General features: G+C 41.8%; 1 protein-coding gene across 2 annotated transcripts in view; it reads right to left on the reverse strand.

Annotated features, from left to right (window-relative positions):
* The window catches only part of vps72a (vacuolar protein sorting 72 homolog a), a 28,927-nt gene extending 7,270 nt beyond the window's left edge, over positions 1-21,657 (reverse strand). Inside the window, exons 1-5 of one of the 2 annotated variants that reach the window (XM_046327076.1) lie at positions 21,382-21,657; positions 8,442-8,594; positions 6,930-7,044; positions 3,100-3,276; positions 2,404-2,548 (exon numbers count right to left, since the gene is read on the reverse strand). In XM_046327076.1, coding sequence (XP_046183032.1) covers positions 2,404-2,548; positions 3,100-3,276; positions 6,930-7,044; positions 8,442-8,594; positions 21,382-21,498 — 707 coding nt within the window. In that variant the 5' untranslated portion in view covers positions 21,499-21,657. Of the gene's footprint in view, positions 1-2,403; positions 2,549-3,099; positions 3,277-6,929; positions 7,045-8,441; positions 8,595-18,276; positions 18,506-21,381 lie in introns of those variants that run through there. The other variant, XM_046327077.1, reaches the window with a different exon arrangement.
* Between the last annotated feature and the right edge of the window lie 1,193 nt (positions 21,658-22,850).

Below are 22,850 nucleotides of genomic sequence, written 5' to 3' on the forward strand. Positions count from 1 at the left end.
AAATGCAGTGGATTGTTTAAAATCACAAGTGCTTAGGTCTATGCCTATTTGGGAAGCCCTCAATTTGGGCAGCGTGTGGCAATAGTCCTAGCTGATTGAGTTGCAGCTGTCAGTGAAAAGCATCTAAAATGTGTGTGAAGATAATGTGTCTTGAGTATAATTTAAAATGTTGCAACAAGAAGGGGAGGGGTGTGTGGCGAAGATATGGCACGTCTTTCTCCAGAATACGTGCACTCAGCTCTCCAGAAAGAGCTCAGCTGTCTGCCGCCAATTCCTGCTCATTCATTGTGTGAATTGTTTGCTGTTTGTATATTTATCATGTCACAAGTAGGCCTAGTAAATGTATGTGCCTGTGTACGCATAGAAGTAGGCCTACCTGGCCTGCTGTGTGCATATGTAGAAACGTGCCCATTTGGGATGCCTGATCTCTGACTTAACTCAAAGTCCACTACTAATAAACTGAGCCAGTCTGTTTTTTTGTTTTTACATCTTTTGAGAATAATAATGGTTAGTCGCAGTACTTGAAAAATGTTCCAACTCCCCCCCGGCCTCGATGTAAAAGAGAAATGTATAAAGATCTGATGATCCCATATATCCAGTGGAAACAAGGAGGTTGACCAATTAATCGGCATGGCTGATTAATTAGGGCCGATTTCAAGTTTTAAATCGGTCATTTTTGGACGCAGATTACATTACAATCTATGAAGAGACTGCGTGGCAGGCTGACCACCTTAGCAGAGTGCAGCAAGGAGCCAAAGTTAAGGTGCTAGCTAGCATTAAACTTATCATATAAAAAAAAAACAATCTTAACATAATCACTAGTTAACTACACATGGTTGATATTACTAGTATACCTAGCTCCTGCGTTGCATATAATCAATGCGGTGCCTGTTAATTTATCATCGAATCACAGCCTACTTCGCCAACTGGTGATGATTTAACAAAGTGCATTCGCGAAAAAAGCACAATCGTTGCACCAATGAAACTAACCATGAACATCAATGCTTTTCTTAAAATCAATACACAAGTATATTTTTTAAACCTGCATATTTAGTTAAGATAGTTAATATTGCCTGCAAACACTATGGAAATTGTGTCGCTTCTCTTGCGTTCAGTACAAGCAGAGTCAGGGTATATGAAGCAGTTGGCTCGTTGCAAACTGTGTGAAGACCATTTCTTCCTAACAAAGACTTAATTAATTTGCCAGAATTTGACATAATTCTGACATAACAGCACTAGACTTAAGGTTGCCACCCGTTCGATAAAATACGGAACAATTCCGTATTCCACTGAAAGAATAAACGTTTTGTATTCGAAATGATAGTTTCCGGTTTTAACCATATTAATGACCGAAGGCTTGTATTTCTGTGTGTTTTATATTATGAACATTATTGCTTCAATATATCCACATCATTTTCCTTCCTCATGATACCATCTATTTTACCTGGCACCACACGGCCAGGTCTCTGACCTCTTCCCTATAGGCTGTCTCATTGTTGTCGGTGATCAGACCTAACAATGTTGTTTCGTCGACAAACTTAATGATGGTGTTGGAATCGTGCTTGGCCATGCAGTCATGGGTGAACAGAGCGTACAGGACGGGACTGAGCACACGCCCCCGTGTTGAGGATCAGCGAGTTGTTACCTACCCTTACCACCTGGGGTAGGCCTGTCAGGAAGTCCACGATCCATTTGCAAAGGGAAGTGTTTAGTCCCAGGGTTATTAGCTTAGTGATGAGCTTTGAGGGCACTATGGTGTCGAAACCTGAGCTGTAGTCAATGAACAACTTTCTCACGTAGGTGTTCCTTCTGGGATGATGGTGTTGATGTGACCTATGACCAGCATTTCAAAGCACTTCATGGCTACAGACGTGCACGGGCCAGTAGTCATTTAGGAAGGTTACCTTAGCATTCTTGGGCACAGGGACTATGGTGGTATGCTTGAAACATGTTGGTATTGGAACATTTTCATCAGGTTGTGTTTTTATTTGTCGGCTTTAGGCATATGTATTTTATTTAGTTGAAGACTGCTGCATTGGCTTTCTCTGAGTTCCATGTGCTCATTTCATTAGCCGCCAATGGATCACAGTGTAGGCTATCAATGTGTCCATATGACAGATTTTTATAATTTTCTATTCTGATTTTTATGATTAACCACATGACAATGACTGCCTGTCTTTTGGACAACACCCTTGAAAAAAAATGTGCCATCTATGGATATCAAATGCCTGTCCAACTGATTCATTTTGCTGCCGGCCCTGCATTTATCCAGATACTAGAAGGCTTTTAAACTGTTTCCAATAGCATTGCTACATTCTTGTAAAAAATTCTGAAACTCAATGCAGATGTAGCAATTTTTTTCAGCTAAACAAAACTCTTCCACCTAAATATGTGTCTCCTTACCCTTCCACATCCACATTTTCTTCTTTTAAGATGGAGTGAGGCACCAGGGGCATGAGGACAGAGTGGTAGCGGATGGTGGGGCCCTCAAATCGCCGCTTCTTATGAACCTGTTTTTTCTTGTCAGCCTCAAGACGTTCGTAGTTCTCTTTAAAATAAGAACATACAGAAATGGTCAATTAACACGACCCTGGCCAAGCTTTGGACATATTTTCTCACATTGTTCAGTATGCACTGCCATGTGTCATATCTTTTAGCGCTAGGTAGACCCATAAAACGGCTTTGTGCATGGACAAATCTCCGCCGCGTCTCATTCTGAGCGACATCCATTTTTCCTTCCCTGCTTTTGTCCTTAAAACCTCCATTCTAAATAGAGTTTAGACAGTTTATTTTCCACCAACTTCATCAGTATCAACCCATGTAATATGAACACATTACAATCCATTCAGGTAACATGAGCTGTTAACTTGTATATTCAAGTGCCACTATGTGTCTGTAATTACGATTCAGGTAGTTTAAACACCTGCAATTACGGTGTGCACTCCCTCGTATTTTTGAAGTTTCTTGTTACCGTTTCACTGTGCCTATGTGGACGGTGATGTTATGAATCAGTAAACTTAATTGAACTTGAACCATGTCGTCGTTGTTGGGAATTAACAGGTCAACTCGTGACCATTTAGATTCCCCCTTTCGTCTTACCTAGGGATCGGAGGTTGACCTCAGCAGTTATTTTGGCCTCAGCCAGCAACTCTTCCTGGGTCAGGGGTCGGTCGTGGTGGGCTCCCCTCCGCCGTCGGGGGGCATCCTGTCTTTCTTGCAGTCGCAGGTTGGTCTTCCGCGTATGCTCGCTGGTCGACTGGCGCACAGACTTCCGAGCTGGGGAAGTTGCCAGTTAATGACAAGGCTTACAGGGATGGTCCACTCAAAATACAATTTAACATTACTAAACTAGTCAATTCCCCAATACGTGTCTGCATTAGATTTTACACTATTGGCTAAATCAGAGTTAAAAAAAAAAAAGTAGAGGACACACCTCCCATCTTTGCCATTAATCCCTTGTGACAGCATGTGTAACCTTGTGGGTATCTCCCTTTTAACGTTGTCAAATGGGGTTTCAATGGGCATTAAGCCAAAGTTAATGATTTCCTGGACTGTTGCTCAAGCGTATAATTAACTGGTAGTTCCCTCCTGGATGGAATGTGATCCCCATAACCCAGTTGCAAGTTCCACCAAGTTATGTTGCATTCTATGAGTCATTTGAACAGTGTGCCCTGTACCTTTTCATACTATGTGTTCTTACAAACTATTTTCACAAATGTAATGTTGGCACATTTTTCAGAAAGGGATACCTTTGTAATACAAGTTGGACTGGACTGTTGGTAAGGCGTTGGGCCATATGGTAATACAATTAAAAACGGTTTAAAAAAAAAACCTTTGCTAATGTATACAAAAATAAAAAAATACAGAAATATAACATTTATATAAGTATTCAGACCGTTTACTTAGTACTTTGTTGAAACACCTTTGGCAGCGATTACAGCCTCGAGTCTTCTTGGGTATGACGCTACAAGTTTGGCACATCTGTATTTGGGGAGTTCCTGCCATTCTTCTCTGCAGACCCTCTCAAGCTCTGTCAGGTTGGATTGGGGGCATCGCTGCACAGCTATTTTCAGGTCTGTCCAGAGATATTTGGTCTGGTTCAAGTCCAGGCTCTGGCTGGGCCACTGAAGGACATTGACGCCTGTCCCGAAGCCACTCCTGCATTGTCTTGACTGTGTGCTTAGGGTTGTTGTTCTGTTGGAAGGTGAACCGTCGCCCCAGTCAGGTCCTGAGCGGTCTGGAGCAGGCATTCATTAAGAATCTTTCAGTACTTCGCTCCGTTCATCTTTCCCCACGATCCTGATTAGTCTCAGTCCCTGCCGCTGAAAAACATCCCCACAGCATGATGCTAACACTACCATGCTTCACCAGAGATGGTGCCAGATTTCCTCCAGTCGTGACGCTTGGCATTCAGGTCAACAAGTTGAATTGTGGTTTCATCAGACCAGAGAATATTGGTTCTCATGGTCAGAATCCTTTGTGTGCCTTTTGGCAAACTCCATCATTAATGTGCCTTTTACTGAGGTGTGGCATCCATCTGGCCACTCTACCATAAAGGCCTGATTGGTGGAGTGCTGCAGAGATGGTTGTCCTTCTGGAAGGTTTCCCCATTTCCACAGAGGAACTCTGGAGAACTGTCAGTGACCATCGGGTTCTTGTTCACCTCCCTGACCAAGGCCGTTCTCCAATGATTGCTCAGTTTGGACGGGCGGCCAGCTCTAGGAAGAGTGTTGGCGGTTCCAAACTTCTTTCATTTAAGAATGATGGAGGCCACTGTGTTCTTTGGGACCTTCAATGCTGAAGAAATGTTTTGGTACCCTTCTCCAGATCTGTGCCGTGACACAATTCTGTCTCAGAGCTCTACGGACAATCCCTTCAACCTCATGGGTTGGTTTTTGCTCTGACATGCACTGTCAACTGTGGGACCTTAAATAGACAGGTGTGTGCCTTTCCAAATCATGTCCAGTCAATTGAAATTACCACAGGTGGACTCCAAGTTACAGAAACATCTCAAGGATGATCAATGGAAACAGGATGCACCGGAGCTCAATTTCGAGTCTTATAGCAAAGGGACCAAATTTTTATTGTAATACATTTGCAAAAATTAGGGGGGGGGGGGGGGGAACTGTTTTTGCTTCATGATTATGGTGTATTGTGTGTAGATTGACGAGGAAAATATTTAAATCAATTTTATAATAAGGCGTTAATGTAATAGAATGTGGAAAAAGTCATGGGGTTGGAATACTTTCCGAATGCACTGAGAGAGAGAGAGAGAGAGAGAGAGAGAGAGAGAGAGAGATAAAAATATATATACAACATGATCCAACACGTGCTTCACGGTTGGGATGTGTTCTTCGGCTTGCAAGCCTCCTCCTTTTTTCCTCCAAACATAACGATGGTCATTATGACCAAACAGTTCTATTCAGACCAGAGGACATTTCTCCAAAAAGTATGATCTTTGTCCCCATGTGCAGTTGCAAACCATAGTCTGGCTTTTTTATGACGGTTTTGGAACAGTGGCTTCTTCCTTGCTGAGCGGCTTTTCAGGTTGTGTCGATATAGGACTTTTACTGTGGATATAGATACTTTTGTACCCGTTTCCTCCAGCATCTTCACAAGGTCCTTTGCTGTTGTTCTAGGATTGATTTGCACTTTTCGCAAAGTCGTTCATCTCTAGGAGACAACGTGTCTCCTTCCTGAGTGGTTGGACAGCTGGGTGGTTCCATGGTGTTTATACTTGTGTACTATTGTTTGTACAGATGAACATGGTACCTTCAGGCGTTTGGCAATTGCTCCCAAGGATGAAGTAGACTTGTGGAGGTCTACAATTCTTTTTGCTGAAGTCTTGGCTGATTTCTTTTGATTTTCCCATGATGTCAAGCAAAGAGGCACTGAGTTTGAAGGTAGGCCTTGAAATACATCCACAGGTACACCTCCAATTGACTCAAATTGTGTCAATTAGCCTATCAGAAGCTTCTAAAGGAATGACAATTTTCTGGAATTTTTAAAGCTTTTTAACGGCACAGTCAAATTAGTGTATGTAAACTTCTGACCCACTGGAATTGTGATACAGTGAATTATAAGTTTAAGTCTAAGTTATAAGTTAGGTCTGTAAAAATGATTGGAAATATTACTTGTGTCATGCACAAAAGTAGATATCCTAACCCACTTGCCAAAACCATAGTTTGTTAACAAGAAACTTGTGGAGTGGCTGAAAAATGAGTTTTAATGACTCCAACCTAAGTGTATGTAACTTCCAACTTCAACTATATATACATACACACACACAAATATATAAAAAATGATACCATATATAAATATCTCTGAGACATCGGTTGTGTAGATCCAGCTATGGTGCAGGTGGTGACACCTGAATTTGAATCCAGTTATTTTGAGGAAGGCTGAGCGTGTGTGTATCAGCACTAGGAGTTAACGACTACTTTAGCTTAATAAGCAACTTCTGACAGTAAAAACTAAATTGCGATTGTTGCTGATATTTGCGAAATTACTCATCGCTACTGTGTCTCAAAATGTTTGCCCAAAATGAATCATAATTTGGTCTCAAAATTACATTCCTACCATGCTGTCATCAGAAACAGGCTTTCCAACGAGATAAGCCTAGACGTAGTTATTTTAATTGACTCTTTCCACCATGCATATCTGCAATGCCCATGTTTGTTTACAGAGAATTCCATTTTAACATGATATTCAATGAAATGTGCAATTTACCCTGGGCATATGGGCATTTGAAAGGACACATCTCAGATATTGCCACCACTCCCACCTCAGCGTAAGCTTGCTAATGTTAAATTGCCAATCCTTACGTTATGGTAGGATAATACCACAGCCAATACTGTAAACCCACTTGCGTTTGGGCAATAAGATACTTTGTTGAAAAAAAGAGCCCGTATAGATAAGAGGCCTCTTACTCTCTCCAAACTCCTGAAACTCCTGCGGCACCCTCCTCTCCATTTTGGCTTTCTCCGTCTTCTTCAGCTCCTCTGAAGGCCTCTTTGGTTTAGGCTTGGTCACCTTCAGAGGTTCCTTGGAATAAAACAATCAACATGTGCGTGAAAAATTTGCATACAGTATTAAAAAACACATGCAAAACGCACATGATTTATTCATACCTCGGGAGTTCATACTTTGATAAATGTCCCTTTTCATAAATGACATTATCTAAAACAATTAGGGCTGTCCCAGACAGAAAAAAACTTTGCCGACCAAGAGTCTGTTCTTTTAACCAAATAGTAAAACATGTATTTTTCCATATACAGTGCATTCGGAAAATATTCAGACCCTTTCACTTTTTCAACATTTTGATACGTTACAGGCTTATTCTAAAATTGAGTACATAAAACATTTTCCTCATCAATCTAAATACTATACCCTATAATGGCAATGTGAAAACAGGTTTTTAGAATTCTTTCTAAACTAGCGCTCAGGACCTCAGACTGGGGCGAAGGTTTTACCTTCCAACAGGACAACGACCCTAAGCAAACAGCAACAGCCAAGACAACGAAGGTATGGCTTCGGGACAAGTCTCTGAATGTCCTTGAGTGGCCCAGTCAGAGCCCGAACTTGAACCCGATCAAACATCTCTGGAGAGACCTGAAAATAGTTGTGCAGCGACAACCTGACAGAGCTTGAGAGGATCTGCAAATAGCATCATACCAAAGAAAACTTGAGGCTGTAATCGCTGCCAAAGGTGCTTCAACAAATTACTGAGTAAAGGGTCTGAATACTTCTGTAAATGTTTTGTTTTTTTAAACATTTTTTATTAACAAATGTTTTCGCCTTGTCATTATTGTGTGTAGATTGATGAGGAAAACATGTAAACAATAAGTCTAACATTACAAAATGTGTAAAAAGAGAAGGTCTGAATATGTGCCATCCCCACAGCCTCCACAATGGATCAGTCCACACAGTAAGACGCGCATCAGACCGGTGTCTTGTACACCATGATATTTCATTTTTTTGCGTGTTGCACCGAAAATACATCTCGGTCGACCAATAGCCTATCGACCAAACAATCAACCAGTCGACTAAATGGGGTCGGCTCTAAACACTATACCAAAATCGAATTATGCATATTAATGAGGATATCAATGTCGCATGGTAGGGGGTCCAATATGGGTTAACTTTGAGCACCTTCTGCTCTTGAATGGATGGTCATACGCGAGTTGTGCCAAGATGATGTTCTATCAATGGGTTTGCCAAAATCTGTTAGGCATACACGTGGCCCTGATAAAAACAGTTCTCATGGGTAAATGTGTATGGTAATTTTTGTTCAAATCAAAAAGGGTGATTAATTCAATATGGAATGACCCAGTATTATCAGAGTTGTAGTCTAGTGGTTGATTGCCTATGTTCGCGGTCCCCCAGGGGTGCACATTGTGGTTGTTGGTAGAAGTAGTGAGGATGCAAGTTCATTAAGTTACCTTATAAGCTTTGGTGACAACTCGACTCTTCCTGCGAGGAGCATCATCCTCCTGGTCACTATCAGGCTCGTCACCCTCATCTATGTCAAAGTCACTGTCGACCTCGTCCTCTGTGTCCGAGTGCTCCCCTCTGTACTCATCATCTCCCGATTCCTTGAGGGAGAATCCAAATCATACATACATATTAATAATGGTCGATAGCAAATGGGCATGGCCAAACACATGTTTTATTTACAAGGACCAAATAAACCCATAAAGCAACACAGTCTACTTTATAAAAATTGCTGGTGTCCAGGAGTTAGAATTGGGACCATGCATACTTTGCTCATTCAAAAACAGAGAACCAAAGGACAAGCTACAATACAGCAAAGTTAGCAAACAAGTAACTGCAATGAAGCCACCATCTTTATGCATGCCAGCTAGTAGAAATAAGCTCAAGAGAGAAATATATCACTCACTCAATGCTAGTAGCCCCTACAACACCTTCCCCCACAGAACATGGACTTGAATGGGGATGTCTGTTCGAATAATACTTTTAGTGTGGTGTGAAAATGTGAGCCAGCGATGTACCTACTCATAAGACTACACTGTGAAGAGTCAAAGATACAGGGGGACACACAAAAATCCGCCAATCTCTTTATTTTCTCTACTTCAGCGTTTCCCAAATTAGGATTCACAAACACAAAGTTTCCCGATTTGAAAATGGGGTCATAGCTTAGTTATAGAACCACATTTACTTGAGTAAGCTTTTTGGGGGAAATAAAGGACACACCAACAAAGTGTCTTAATAGGTAGGGCTGTGACGGTCATGGCATTTTGGATGATGTAATTGGCCAGCAAAATGACCACGGTCACCGTAAAAACTTTTAGAATAGCATTTTTTATTTATTAGAAATGTTCTCCTCTCCTGACTGCATCTGCGGTCATAGAAATAGAATGGCTAGAACGGGCTTCCCCATTCACATCAATGATGGTGTGATGGAAAATGTTTGTGCTTTTCTAATAACCAATTTCTGTGTTCATGCAAGTGACTGATTGAACGAATCCTCACTATCAGTATCTGCAATTTGGCAATACACCCAGACCCTTGATTTGAGAATGAAAGATCTGTTTCAACGTCTCAGCTTAGAGAGAAGACGCCTCACGAGGTATTGGTCTGTCACATGCATGAAGCAAACGTTAATGATAAATTAATTATGAACGACGAATAAGCTAAATCATGCAAATATAACTTGTCTGCAGTATATAAGAGAACAGGACTGGCTTGGGAGAGCTCCTGATCGACATGTGTACTTGGTGCCTTGAGTTGGTTGGAACCTCTCCAGGGCGCTGATAAAGAATTATTAATTTAAGATAGACTTTGAGTGTCCCTGTGTAGAATTTGCCATTTGCGAGAGTGTCCATAGCAGCAAAACAGGAAGTAAAATGTGCTAAAATATGTGCTGTGATTTCTTGATTCACATTACAAAAAATATATGAGCTAAAATAGTTATCATTTGATTGAACATTCTATATTACCATGGAAATGACTGCATCACAATACCAGTCAGCCACTGAGTGCGTATCCATGAGTTTACCAGACAAATTGCCAGGGTTATAGGTTCCTGGCCTGTGTGCTGCTGCATTGTGGTCATTTAGTCAGCTGTTCGTTCGACAAAAATAATTACAAATAATCACACACGGCAGTTTATAAAGGTACACTACCCTGTTCATGAAAATAGATAGCTCCTAAAGACAGTGAGTCACAGCGAGGCATTCAGTTGAGGTCGACCGATGAAACGGAATGGCCGATTAATTAGGGCCGATTTCAAGTTCATACCAATCGGAAATCGGTATTTTTGGATTTAATTTATTACAGAGTAGTCTTTAATGGAAGCCTCTCACATTTAATTAGGTTAGAATCAGGAATCCCCCAGAGTACCTGTTTAGGTCCCTTGCTTTATTCCATTTTTACTAATCACATACCACTGACTTTGAGTACAGCCAGAGTGTCTATGTATGCGGATGGCTCAACACGTCAGCTACTACAGAGACTGAAATGACTGCAACAAATCAACAAAGAGCTACAGTTAGTTTCAGAGTGGGTGGCAAGGAATAGGTTAGCACTAAATATTTTTTTTAACTATAAGCATTGTATTTGGAACAAAACACTCACTAAACCCTAAAACTCAACTAAATCTTGTAATAAATAATGTGGAAATTGAGCAAGTTGAGATGACTAAATTGCTTGGAGTAACCCTAGATTGTAAACTGTCATGGTCAAAACATATTGATGCAGTATTAGTTTAGATGGGGAGAAGTCTATAATAAAAGCAATGCTCTGCATTCTAACCCTATCAACAAGGCAGGTACTACAGGCTCTAGTTGTCACACCTTCACTACTGTTCAGTCGTGTGGTCAGGTGACACAAAGAGGGACTTAGGAAAATTGCAATTTGCTCAGAACAGGGCTAGCCCTTAGATGGACACAGAGCAAAAATTAATAATATTCATGTCAATCTCTCCTGGATGAAAGTGGAGGAGAGATTTACTTCATCACTACTTGTATTTATGAGAGGTATTGACATGTTGAATGCACCGAGCGGTCTGTCTAAACTACTGGCACACAGCTGGGACACCCACGCATACCCCACAAGAGGTCTCTTCACAGTCCCCAAGTCCAGAACAGACTATGGGAGGCGCACAGTACTACATAGAGCCATGAATACATGGAGCTCTATTCCAAATCAAGTAACTTACACAAAGCGGTAAAATTCGATTTTTTTTTTTTTTTAAGCGGGGTATGTGAAGCAACGCTAACATGGGCACAGACACATGCATACACACACACACGTTATGTGGTAGTGGTCAAGTAGCGGGCTGAGGGAACACGTTTTTTTTAAATTGTATAAACTGCCTTCATTTTCGTTGGACCCCAAGAAGAGTAGCTGTTACTTTGAAAGTAGCTAATGGGGACCCATAATAAATATAAATGACAGTTTTATTTAGAAGGCACACTGCAAATTCCACTATTGTGCCTAACCTTTATTGTGGCTAGCTTGACAATGTGACAGCTAGCTGGCTGCTTATAATGTTAGCTTTGGGCAACAGGGTTAAGTAGCTGGCTAGCTATTTATTTCCATGAACTGAAGTTCAATTACAATAGGCAAACAACAAGGGGAAACATAGCTAATACTTACTCACAAGGATTACTAAATCATTGCTAAGAATAATGAAAATGACTGCAGTTTCTACTGGTCATTGTTTTTAGACTGGTTGTATTGGTGCTGGCTAGGTACCAAGCTAAAGCTAGCTAACCCATAAGTTGCAGTTGAACAAATGATGCTTTATCACCAACACAGTATTGTAAACACATCGTACGTGGCCGGTGTTTGCGTTCCATAGTATTCATGTCATGAGGCTATTACTGTGTATCTCCGGTAGGGCAACATCTAAAAAAAATAACACACTTGGTAGTGTGTACTGGTCCTCAACCAGTCGGCGAAAGCCAACATAACCCATGACAAAGAGCAGTTGATTGTTAAGGGCAATGAATTCCAATATCTTGATTTCAATGGATTTTGCCTTTGAGTTGTCTCGACTTGTTGACTGCTTGATCCACAGCCTCATTGTGTAAAAACGTTTTTTTGATGGTAGTGGTTGTATTAATTTGCAATCTATCGCATCCCACAAATGTCCCAGACTACGTTTGGAATATTTCTTTCTCGCACAGAATAGGTCAACTTTTGTACTATGGTGGATAGTAGATTGACATAGGCGTGTGCTTTTACTGTTAGTTAGGTCTACTCATCTTGTTGGCTGACTAAAAATAAATGTGGACAGTTCTTCCAATATCTTCAATATGCGCCTCGGAATTGCGTCCCCGCAGTTGTCTTCACTTGTAGCCAGTGAGAAAGACCCAATCACGTGAGTGAGAGGTGCTTCTGAGCACGCAGCATGCAGGGAGAAGGGAATTAAAATGATTATTTTCAGCCAAAGGGCACAACTGCCACTGTCCGCAAAAGGCATGGATTTTTTAGGGGGCATTACGGCCACACATTATGCCGCCGTGAAATTCAAGGCATTATCAAGTGCTTGTCAAATTGTGAATGAGAAACTGATGAAGTGTACACTTCATGCAACTTCTCAAATCATCATTAGTCACATCATGCAGCCATAGAATGTATTAAAAATCAAAACATATAGCCCAATGTTCGCATCACTACTAAAGTTACATAAATAACTCAAATTAAGCATAAGAGTATATGTTTATTAAGCACTCAACACAAATTATTTGGAGAATATATCCTTTCTATTTTAATCAGCTTTGTTCAATTGTATTTTTCATACTATGAAATAATGGCACGCAATTCAAAGCAAATCTTGTCTGCTAAATTAGTGTAGCCCACAGCCATATGGCATCGCCAGATCAGGACAACTCAAGAGTTTGCTATGCTGTTCTTCACAAGACATGTGTGGCAGGGACTACAGACAATCCCGGGATACAAAAGGAAAACCAGCCACGTCGTGGAAACCGATATCTTGCTTTCTGGACAAGAAAAACACCGTCGCCAGCTTTCAGGAGAACAGTGGGACTGCGGGCTCTTATTCTCTGTGGCCAACGTAAGACATGTAAACGTGTTAACCCTCTCAAGGCTTCCGGGCCAGATGGCATCCCTAGCAGCATCCTCAGAGCATGCGCAGACCAACTGGCTAGTGTTTACAGCCATATTCATATGCCAGTCTGCTGTCCTCACATGCTTCAAGATGGCCACCATTGTTCCTGTACCCAAGAAAGCAAAGGTAACTGAACTAAATGACTATCTAAGTAGCACTTACTTTTGTCACTCTGAAGTGCTTTGAGAGACTAGTCAAGGATCATATCACCTCTACCTTACCTGTCACCCTAGACACATTTAAATTTGCTTACCGCCCCAATAGATCCACAGAAGATGCAATCGCCCTATCCCATTTGGACAAAAGGAATACCTATATAATATTGTTCATTGACTACAGCTCAGTATTCAACACCATAGTACCCTCTAAGCTCATCATTAAGCTCAAGGCCCTGGGTCTGAACCTTGCCCTGTGCAACTGGGTCCTGGACTTCCTGAAGGGCCACCCTCATGTGGTGAAGGTAGGAAGCAACACCTCCACTTCACTGATCCTCAACACTGGAGCCCCACAAGGGTGCGTGCTCCCTCCTATACTCCCTGTTCACCCATGACTGTGTGGCCAAGCACATCACCAACTCAATCATCAAGTTTGCAGACGACACAACAGTAGTAGACTTGATTACCAACAATGACGAGACAGCCTACAGGGAGGAGCTGAGGGCTCTGGGAGTGTGGTGCCAGGAAAATAACCTCTCACTCAACTTCAACAAAAGGAGATGCTCATGGACTTTAAAAAACAGCAGAGGAAGCACTCCCCATCCACGGGACAGTAGTGGAAAGCTTCAAGTTCCTCAGCGTACACATCAGACAAATTGAAATGGTCCACCCACACAGACAGTGTGGTGAAGGCGCAACAGTGCCTCTTCAACCTCAGGAGCCTGAAGAAATGTGGCTAAGCACATAAAACTCAAACTTTTACAGATGCACAATTGAGAGCATCCACTCGGGCTGTATCAACGCTTGGTACGGCAACTGCACCATCCGCAACCGCAGGGCTCTCTAGAGGGTGGTGCGGTCTGCCCAACGCATCACCGGGAGCAAACTACCTGCCCTCCAGGACACCTACAGCACCCAATGTCACAGGAAGGCCAAAATGATTGTCAAGGACAACAACCACCCGAGGCACTGCCTGTTCACCCTGCTATCATCCAGAAGGCGAGGTCAGTACAGATGCATCAAAGCCGGGAACGGGCGATAGAATCTGTATTTCTATCTCAAGGCTGTCAGACTGTTAAATAGCCATCACTTGCACATAGAGGCTGCTGCCAATAGACTTTAAAATCACTGGCCAATTTAAAAATGTATTTTACCTTTAACTAGGCAAGTCAGTTAAGAACAAATTATTACTTTCAATGACGGCCTAGGAACAGTGGGTTAACTGCCTGTTCAGGGGCAGAACGACAGATTTGTACCTCGTCAACTCAGGGATTTAAACTCGCAACCTTACTAGTCCAACACTAACCACTAGGCTACCCTGCCGCCCCAATACATGAAACACTAGTCACTTTAATAATGTTTACATATCTTGCATTACCCATCTCATATGTATATGCAGTACTATTCTACTGTATCTTAGTCTACTGACATGGTAGATTCGGAAAGGACAAACATTATAGATGTAATTATGTGCACGAGCACAAAACGCTACATTACCTGACCTCCCCCAGTAAAACTAATTAATAGATTGTTTTAATGTGAAATGAATATGGTTGATTATTAAGGTTATGGAGAAGTGCAGTGAATAGTCCCACTTTTTAGGATGTTAATCTAAATTCATGTATTTATGGTTGTTAGTAATTTTGTCTTGCCTTTTAAATCATTATATGTGTTAATGTTTTTACCATCAAGGACCACTTTGGAAACAAGTATTTTAATTAATAATATCGAGTAGGGATGCACGATATATCGGTGGACATATCGGAAGATATTAGTAAAAATGCCAAAATTGGTATCGGCCCGATGTCTAGTTTAACGCCGATGTGCAAAACATATGTCAAAGCGGACATGCATACCTATATAACGTAGGTACATGACGTAATGACGCCACGTAAAATGTAGCGCTACACGTGCAACACAGCATTCCTAACCTAGCCCACAATGTCTGCTGTGTGGATCGAGCAGTAAACAAGTCCAGCAGTCATTTCAAAGAGTACTTTTTTCTTCTTCTGCGATACAACTCAAAGGCGAAATCCATTAATGGCAAGATATCATTAATTTCCCTTGACAATCAACCGTTTCGGTCGTGGGTGATGTTGGCTTTCGCGACTGGTCTACTAACGTTACCAAGTACGCTATTTTTCTGTGTAACTACCGGAGTTACACAGTACTAGCGTCACTGCTATTAGCTTCACAACATACTATGGAACACCGTTTGGGTCTTTGCGTGTCAAAAAACACATGTCAAATAACACTATTTGATGCATTATCTTTTAATTTGACACATCAAACACAATTCCATTATAGAATGTTGTGTGTTCTGAGTTTGCACGTGCAAGCCAAGCACCACCACTACTATCAGTAGCACTGTCAAAGCTGTACAAAAAAAGTCTGCAAACAAGCAACCACCGGCCACTAAAGACGTGTATACAATACTGGTAGTGAAGCATTATTTGTTCGAACGCAACTTCAGGGGTAGCTAGTTAGCTTTAGCTTGGTACCTAGCTAGCACCAATACAACCAGCCTGAAAACAATGATCAGTAGAAACTGCAATCATTTTCACTATTCTTAGCAATCCTTATGAGCAATCCTTGTGAGTAAGTATTAGCTAGGTAGCCACTTGTTCGCTTATTGAAATTGAACTTCAGAGCTAACGTTATAAGCAGCCAGTTAGCTTCATCTGTCTAGTGACGCTCGACCAGACTGGGTTATGTGCTGTGAAGTTAGCCACAATAAGGATTAGGCACAATAGTGGAATTTGAAGTTTTATTTTGAAGGCAACGTACCTCTTTGAAAGTGATGCAGAAGGTTACAATTGGTAGAATCATGCCATATTTAGACTAGATAATGTTAAACAATGTTGGAATCTGAAGCAATGAAATGGGGTATCAGTCTACTCGGTGACACCCACAGACCACAGTTGTTTAGAGTTTACACAAATATTAGTGTTGTAGCTCGTATCGCGGGACTGTGACAGTGTGAAACCACCTCCCCAGTCAGCCTATTGACATTCATATTGCACTGTACAGCTTTACCTAAGGATTATGGATCAATGAAATGGGGTATCTGTCTGCGCAATACCAAATATATTTTTTCCCAAAGCCCTCCTCAGAGTTAGACTCCAAAACATCCACACAGTATTGTTTTTACGCTGGAATAATGTTCAATACAGATAGGTTGACAATAAATGTGGCTCAATTCACAGTTGTTTCAGAGTCCAGCAATAAGAGCTATGATGCTAATGTTCTCTGGGTGTCACTGAGTAGACTGATACCTATGGATTGTGGATCAATGACATGGGGTAGGGCTGCACAGTGAAATAAGTACACACCCAATGCAATTCAAAAGTATAATCCATCCAGTGTGATTTCAACAGATGTTTGTCAAATTAACAAATGGTCTTTTGCTGATTTTATATAACATTCCAAAAGTCTACTTTAATTCTGAAGGCTAACCGCAAAGTCCACTATTGTGTCCAATAGCTTCACATAGATGGGTCCGACCACCATTAATCAAATACGAACTGTCGTATAAATTAGGGTTATTTTAGATGACACTTTAGATATGACCAGGTGAATCCAAGTGAAAGCTATGATCCATTATTGATATCACTTGGTAAATCCACTTCAAATCGTGTAGATGAAGGGACGGAGACCGAATTTAAGCCTTAAGACAAGGATTGTGTATGTGCCATTCAGTGCAGCATAGCACCCTGGATCCCACTGCTGGCTTGCCTCTGAAGCTAAACAGGGTTGGTCTTGGTCAGTCCCTAGATGGGAGACCAGATGCTGCTGTAAGTGGTGATGGCAGGCCAGTAGGAAGCACTCTTTCCTCTGGTCTAAAAAAATATATATCCCAACGCCCCGGGGCAGTGATTGGGTACATTTCCCTGTGTAGGGTGCCGTCTTTCAGATGGAATGTTACACAGGTGTCCTGACTCTCTGTGTTCACTAAACAGGGCAAAAAATGAACACCAGCCACCCACCAAATGCAGGTCAATTTAGGTACTGGTGGGTAAGAATGTCTATTTCACCAGCTACGTTGGCATGTGGTCAACTTGCAAGGCTCTACAGTGCGAGCATTTCATTTGCAAATAGTGATAAGTCAAGTATGAGCATGTGTGAGTTTTGGTTAGAGAAATGCTGCAGAAACGGTTTACATTTTTTTTGCTGTTTTGTTTCATAGCTGCACAAACAAATACATATCCCACTATGCGCAGCAACACTGCCTGGCATGGGAGCTGTGTGCAATGAGTAAAGTGCTGATATTCATTTTGAGGCACAGGCCTAAAAGTTGGTCTAATTTACTTGAAAATCTACAAAGTGAGACTGTCCTCGTGCTTCTTGGCTACCGTATTTACATTGTTGTTTCAACTTCAGTTTGATTCTTCAACATAGACATCCTAGTCAGATGCCAAATCTCACACACACACACACACACACACACACACACACACACACACACCTCCAATTGGAAGCTAAATTCCCAATCCAGCACTCATAATACCATTATGGCCACCTAATCATCCCCAGCTTCCAATCGTCTCATTCCTCTCTATTTCCCAGGTCATTGCTGTAACTGAGAATGTGTTGTCAGTCAACTTGTCTGATAGAAATAAATTGTTTACCGTTATTTTAAGTGCCTTTGTTTGAACAGAGTATGTAGTAGGTGCCAGGTGCACCGGTTTGTGTCAAGAGCTGCAACTGCACAACAGTTTCCCATGTGGATCAAGAACGGTCCACCAGCCAACTTCACACTACTGAGGAAAGCACTGGAATAAAAAATGATCCTATGCACAATTTAACCATGTGGTCAGTGCAGCAGCAGCAGGCTGAACGTTTGACGTCCCTACTCTATTCTCTGTCCCTTGATATTAAAACACTGCAGCTAAAGTAGAAACCCCCTGAATTTAGAGAGCTGACCATCACAGGACTTGGAAGAGATCTGGGTACGGTTCGCTAACTACATTATTACGGTACACTTCGTTTCTCAATCACTACTGCGACGCTAAATTAGCTACTTACGTCGTTGAATCCGCCGTATGTGGTCTTGTAGAATTCATCTTCCTCTTCAGCATCTAACAACTTAGACATGCGGCTCCCCGCCGTTTTACGGGGCTCTTTGCTAAATGCTAAACTCATGTTGATCTAGCTCAGCTAGATTAATAGGGAACGTGCTAGCGTGTTGAAAGCTAACAACAATCAAGTTCTAGTTAACCTTAGCTACCACAAAATACTATGCAGGCAGCTAATGACGTAGATATGGTGCGACATGCTTTTTCTTCTTCAGGTTTGACGGCACTACAGAACCTTCTTCGATACGATTTAATGGCGGTTGGCATCCAATATGTTGCGTTAACGCCACCTACTAGACTGGAGTACAACTCCGTTATACTTTGCTTGAAAAAGAAATGTATAAATAAACAAATTCCATTCCATCTAACACTACCCTACAAATAAAATAAAAATGCCACCCTACTCCACTATTTAAATCTATTTAGTCCTTCCTCATGCCAACAACCTGAAAGGATGGGACATCACTTAACACCCTCTTCTGATGTCAAGTCTCGCACACCCAAATGCCCCTCTGCAGCTCCCACCACTAACCTCAATTTTCTGCAATTTACGTTCCATCCCTGCAGTACAGCTGATAACCATTGCTATAAATGCCAAAAATCCATTCTTACTGAAACATATCACTTGTTGGCCTATCCCTCTGTACTGGTACAAATCTACTACTCACACTACTCCCATCTTCCTCTACTTTCTTCACTGCCTCAGCATATGACAACTTCTGCACTACTCTAACCCTGGAAACCTCAACCTGCCTCTCTCGCACATTTCTGATCCCCAGCCCCACGGGCACCCTACTTCCCCGTATGCTTCATATTCATTTGTCTCATGCCCTTCTGCACACTTCTCACCCTCCTACACACGGCTGCCACATGCCCATAAGCTTGACACCTGTATCAACGTAATGTATTCAGTACAAAATCTCGTTAGGATATACAAGTTATCCTGTATGTCATTTTGCCGGGCGAAGAAGACTCAACATCAAAACTCAAAAGAACAGGCAATGACTTTGTTTCACCACTCACGCCACCCTGTCTGCGTTGCACCAAACGACAAGCATCACAAACACTGGGAATCTTCCCCTTCAGTTGGTCAACTTTACCATTTACTGCTACCCCAGTAATCACTCCTTTCAACGGCACCCTTTTTTTTTTAGAGTGAAACAATTCTGATTTCTTGCCCCCATTCGTTTAACACAGAGCGCCTTCTCCCTCTGACCAGCTGAAACACAAACAGTTAACACAAGACCACTTCTGGTTACCCTCACCGATTCCAAAGTACCCAATTCTGTTTTCACACAACCTGAAACCACAAATAGATCAGCCAAAAGGAAAGGGTCCACTTTTTCCAAAAACTTCACTCCTACTGTCAGACTCATCTTTATCCTGACCCTTGGTGCAAGCCTCAGGCTCCGAGAACTTCACCATACCTACCACCTCCAATACGTTGCCTTCAATCACTTACATTTCTCCTCCTGTCTTCAGCTCACTCTGCTTATACTTTCTACCATTATTCTTAACAAACCATCTCCCTTTTTTCCGCAATTTTTAACCGACCCAAGGTCACCACATTGGCAGGTGATCCGTTTGCAGGGCTCTACAGTGAGAGCATTACATTTGAGAATAAAAATAGTCATAAGTCAATATGAGCACGTGGAAGTTTTGGTTAGAAAAATGCTTGCAGTAGCGGTTTTCAAAGTGTTTCTCCTGTTTTGTTTCATAGCTGCTAATTTCACAAATAAATACATATCCCACTTAGCGCAGCAACACTGCCTGGCATGGGAGCTGTGTACAATGAGCCAAGTGCTTGACAGATTCATTTTTGGAGGCGCTTGGCATAGGCCTAAAATTTGGTGTAATTTACTCGAAAGTCTACAAAGTGAGACTGTCCTCGTGTTTCTTGGCTATTTACATTGTTTGTTTTTTAACTTTATAAGTTGAAGCAGCACACTCAAATTAGACATCCTAGTCAGATCCTAAATCTCTCAGACACACACACTTCACTGTAAAGGCTACACCTGCTGTATTCAGCACATGTGACAAATAAAAGTTGATACATACCACAGGACTCCAGTGGCCCTGTTACCACAGTAAACTTCCACCCAGGAGCTGCTGAACATTTTGTCTCTGAATATTTTGATTAAAATACTCTGGTCACACATTTTTATGAAATTGAGCAATACACCACATTACTTCTTACTAATACATTTCTTGTTTTAAAAACAAAATCTAATTTCTCAATCCGGCCCTCATACCATAATGGCCACCTAATTATCACCAACTTCCAATTTTCTCATTCCTCTCCCCTGTAACTATTTCCCAGGTCGTTGCTGTAAATGAGAATGTGTTGTCAGTGAATTTACCTGGTAAAATAAGGGTAACCTAAAATAAAAAAAAGTGCATTTGTTTTAACAGGGTATGTAGTAGGTGCCAGGTGCACTGGTTTGTGTCAAGAACTGCAACTGCTCAATAGTTTCCCATGTGGATCAAGAAATGGTTCACCAACCAACTTGACACTACTGTGGAAAGAACGCACTGGAGTCAATACGGGCCGCAATCGCTGTGTAAAGCTTTCGACACATTGTTGTCTACGCTCCAACGAATTGAGGCTGTTCAGATGGCAAAACAATCTTAGGGGGGGGGGCAAAACAATCTTAGGAAGCTGTCCTTAAATAGTTCAAAATCAGAAAATGAAAATGTTATGATAGTAAATGAAATAACGATTTTATTTTAATAAATCGCATATTCCTCACTCAATTTACCCACTTAGAGATGTAAAAAAAAATGTTTAAGCATCATTTAACCTGGGAGTCTTATCCAGGCGCAGGCTGAACGTTTGACGTCCCTACTCTATTCTCTGTCCCTTGATATTAAAACACTGCAGCTAAAGTAGAAACCCCCTGAATTTAGAGAGCTGGCCACCTCTTCCAAATCCTGTGATCTGGGTACTGTGTAATGTTCGCTAGCTACATTATTACTTGAAACTTCGTTTCCCAATCACTACTGCGACTCAATAGCTAGCTACCTGCCAAGACAGCTAGCTAAATTAGCTACTTACGTCGTTGAATCCGCCGTATGTGGTCTTGTAGAATTCATCTTCTTCTTCAGCATCTAACAACTTAGACATGCGGTTCCCCGCCGTTTTACGGGGCTCTTTGCTAAATGCTAAACTCATGTTGATCTAGCTCAGCTAGATTAATAGGGAACGTGCTAGCTAGCTGAAAAATATAACTTGTTTGTTGTTAGCTACCACAAAGGACCATGCAGCAGCTAATGACGTCGATATCAAAGATGTTCTACTAAAATATAGCACATCCTGTCGTTTCCAATGGGAGGCAAGTGAGCCTAGTAGGTGGGACCAAGTGTCAAAATGGGTTTTTCAAAGTCGCGTTTATTGGTCAATCAGATGTCAGTCAGATGGATTTAGTGACGTCCATGAAATACATCGTCATCATATTCAAACTAAGTTCAAAATGAGATCCGGACGGTAATTTGAAAAAACAGAGAATGACTTCTCGTCGCAAGGCTGTGCTTGTTCCTAGACAAGGACGATACGGGACGCCTCGGCGGAAATGGAGTCCCTAGAGAAAGCAAGAACAAGATGGTCGGAAGGAGTAGTGCAGTATTATCATAAGGCGGTGAATACTTGGAGAACGGGGGAATGGAGGAGAAAAGAGAGTGGCGGTCTAAGAGAGAGAGGGAAGAAGAGATTGCTCGAGTCAGATAAAAATGGCAGAAAAAAGGGAAATCGTTTGTTAAAGAATGGAAGAAAATGTAAGCAGAGGGAGCTGAAGTCAGGAGAAATTAAAGTGAATGAGGGTGAAGTTGGGTGGTAGGTGTGGTGAAGTTATTGGAGACTGTGGAATGCACCAAGGATCAGGAAAAAGATGAGTGACAGTAGAAGTGATGTTTATGTATAGCACACTATTACTTATACAGCTAATATAAGGACAAGACATGAGACGGGAGTAGAAATTAACTTGGGTTTCCCATGAAGAACATGCCAAGCATTTCAATGTAGGTAAGCAAGGGGGGGGTTACAGGTGCCCTAAAAGGGACAAAACGAGAATATCAATACACAGCACTTGCCTTTTGGCCGACCCATTTCACAGTGGGTGAAAAAAAAGTTGGGTGTTACATACACCTCTAGGAAGAGGGAACACATTACTCTGTGACAACTCAACTCCCTGTGGTGTGAAAGAGGTATGGGATTGTAGGTGCAAGTAAGGATGACAGAGGCAGAGAATTGACCGCTTACAGGGAATTTATTCCTTCACACGGTAAATTTGGGGAAAGGGGGCTGAACGGAACCAAAGCAAAGAACGTAAATGTCAAAGCCCCCTCTCCTACCTTACCTGCCTACCCACCACCCGGTGCACTAACCAAAATACAGGGGGTGGTCCACCCAGGTCTTACCTAGTGTGTATAGACAGTAAATACTACAGGTTATGTATGCACCCAGACCTCTTGCCTAAGCGATACCTAGGTGCCTTCCCCCCTTGGAACAAATTAAACAGAATATTACAA

The sequence above is a fragment of the Oncorhynchus gorbuscha genome, linkage group LG24 (assembly GCF_021184085.1).
Source record: "Oncorhynchus gorbuscha isolate QuinsamMale2020 ecotype Even-year linkage group LG24, OgorEven_v1.0, whole genome shotgun sequence".
Lineage (NCBI taxonomy): Eukaryota > Metazoa > Chordata > Actinopteri > Salmoniformes > Salmonidae > Oncorhynchus > Oncorhynchus gorbuscha.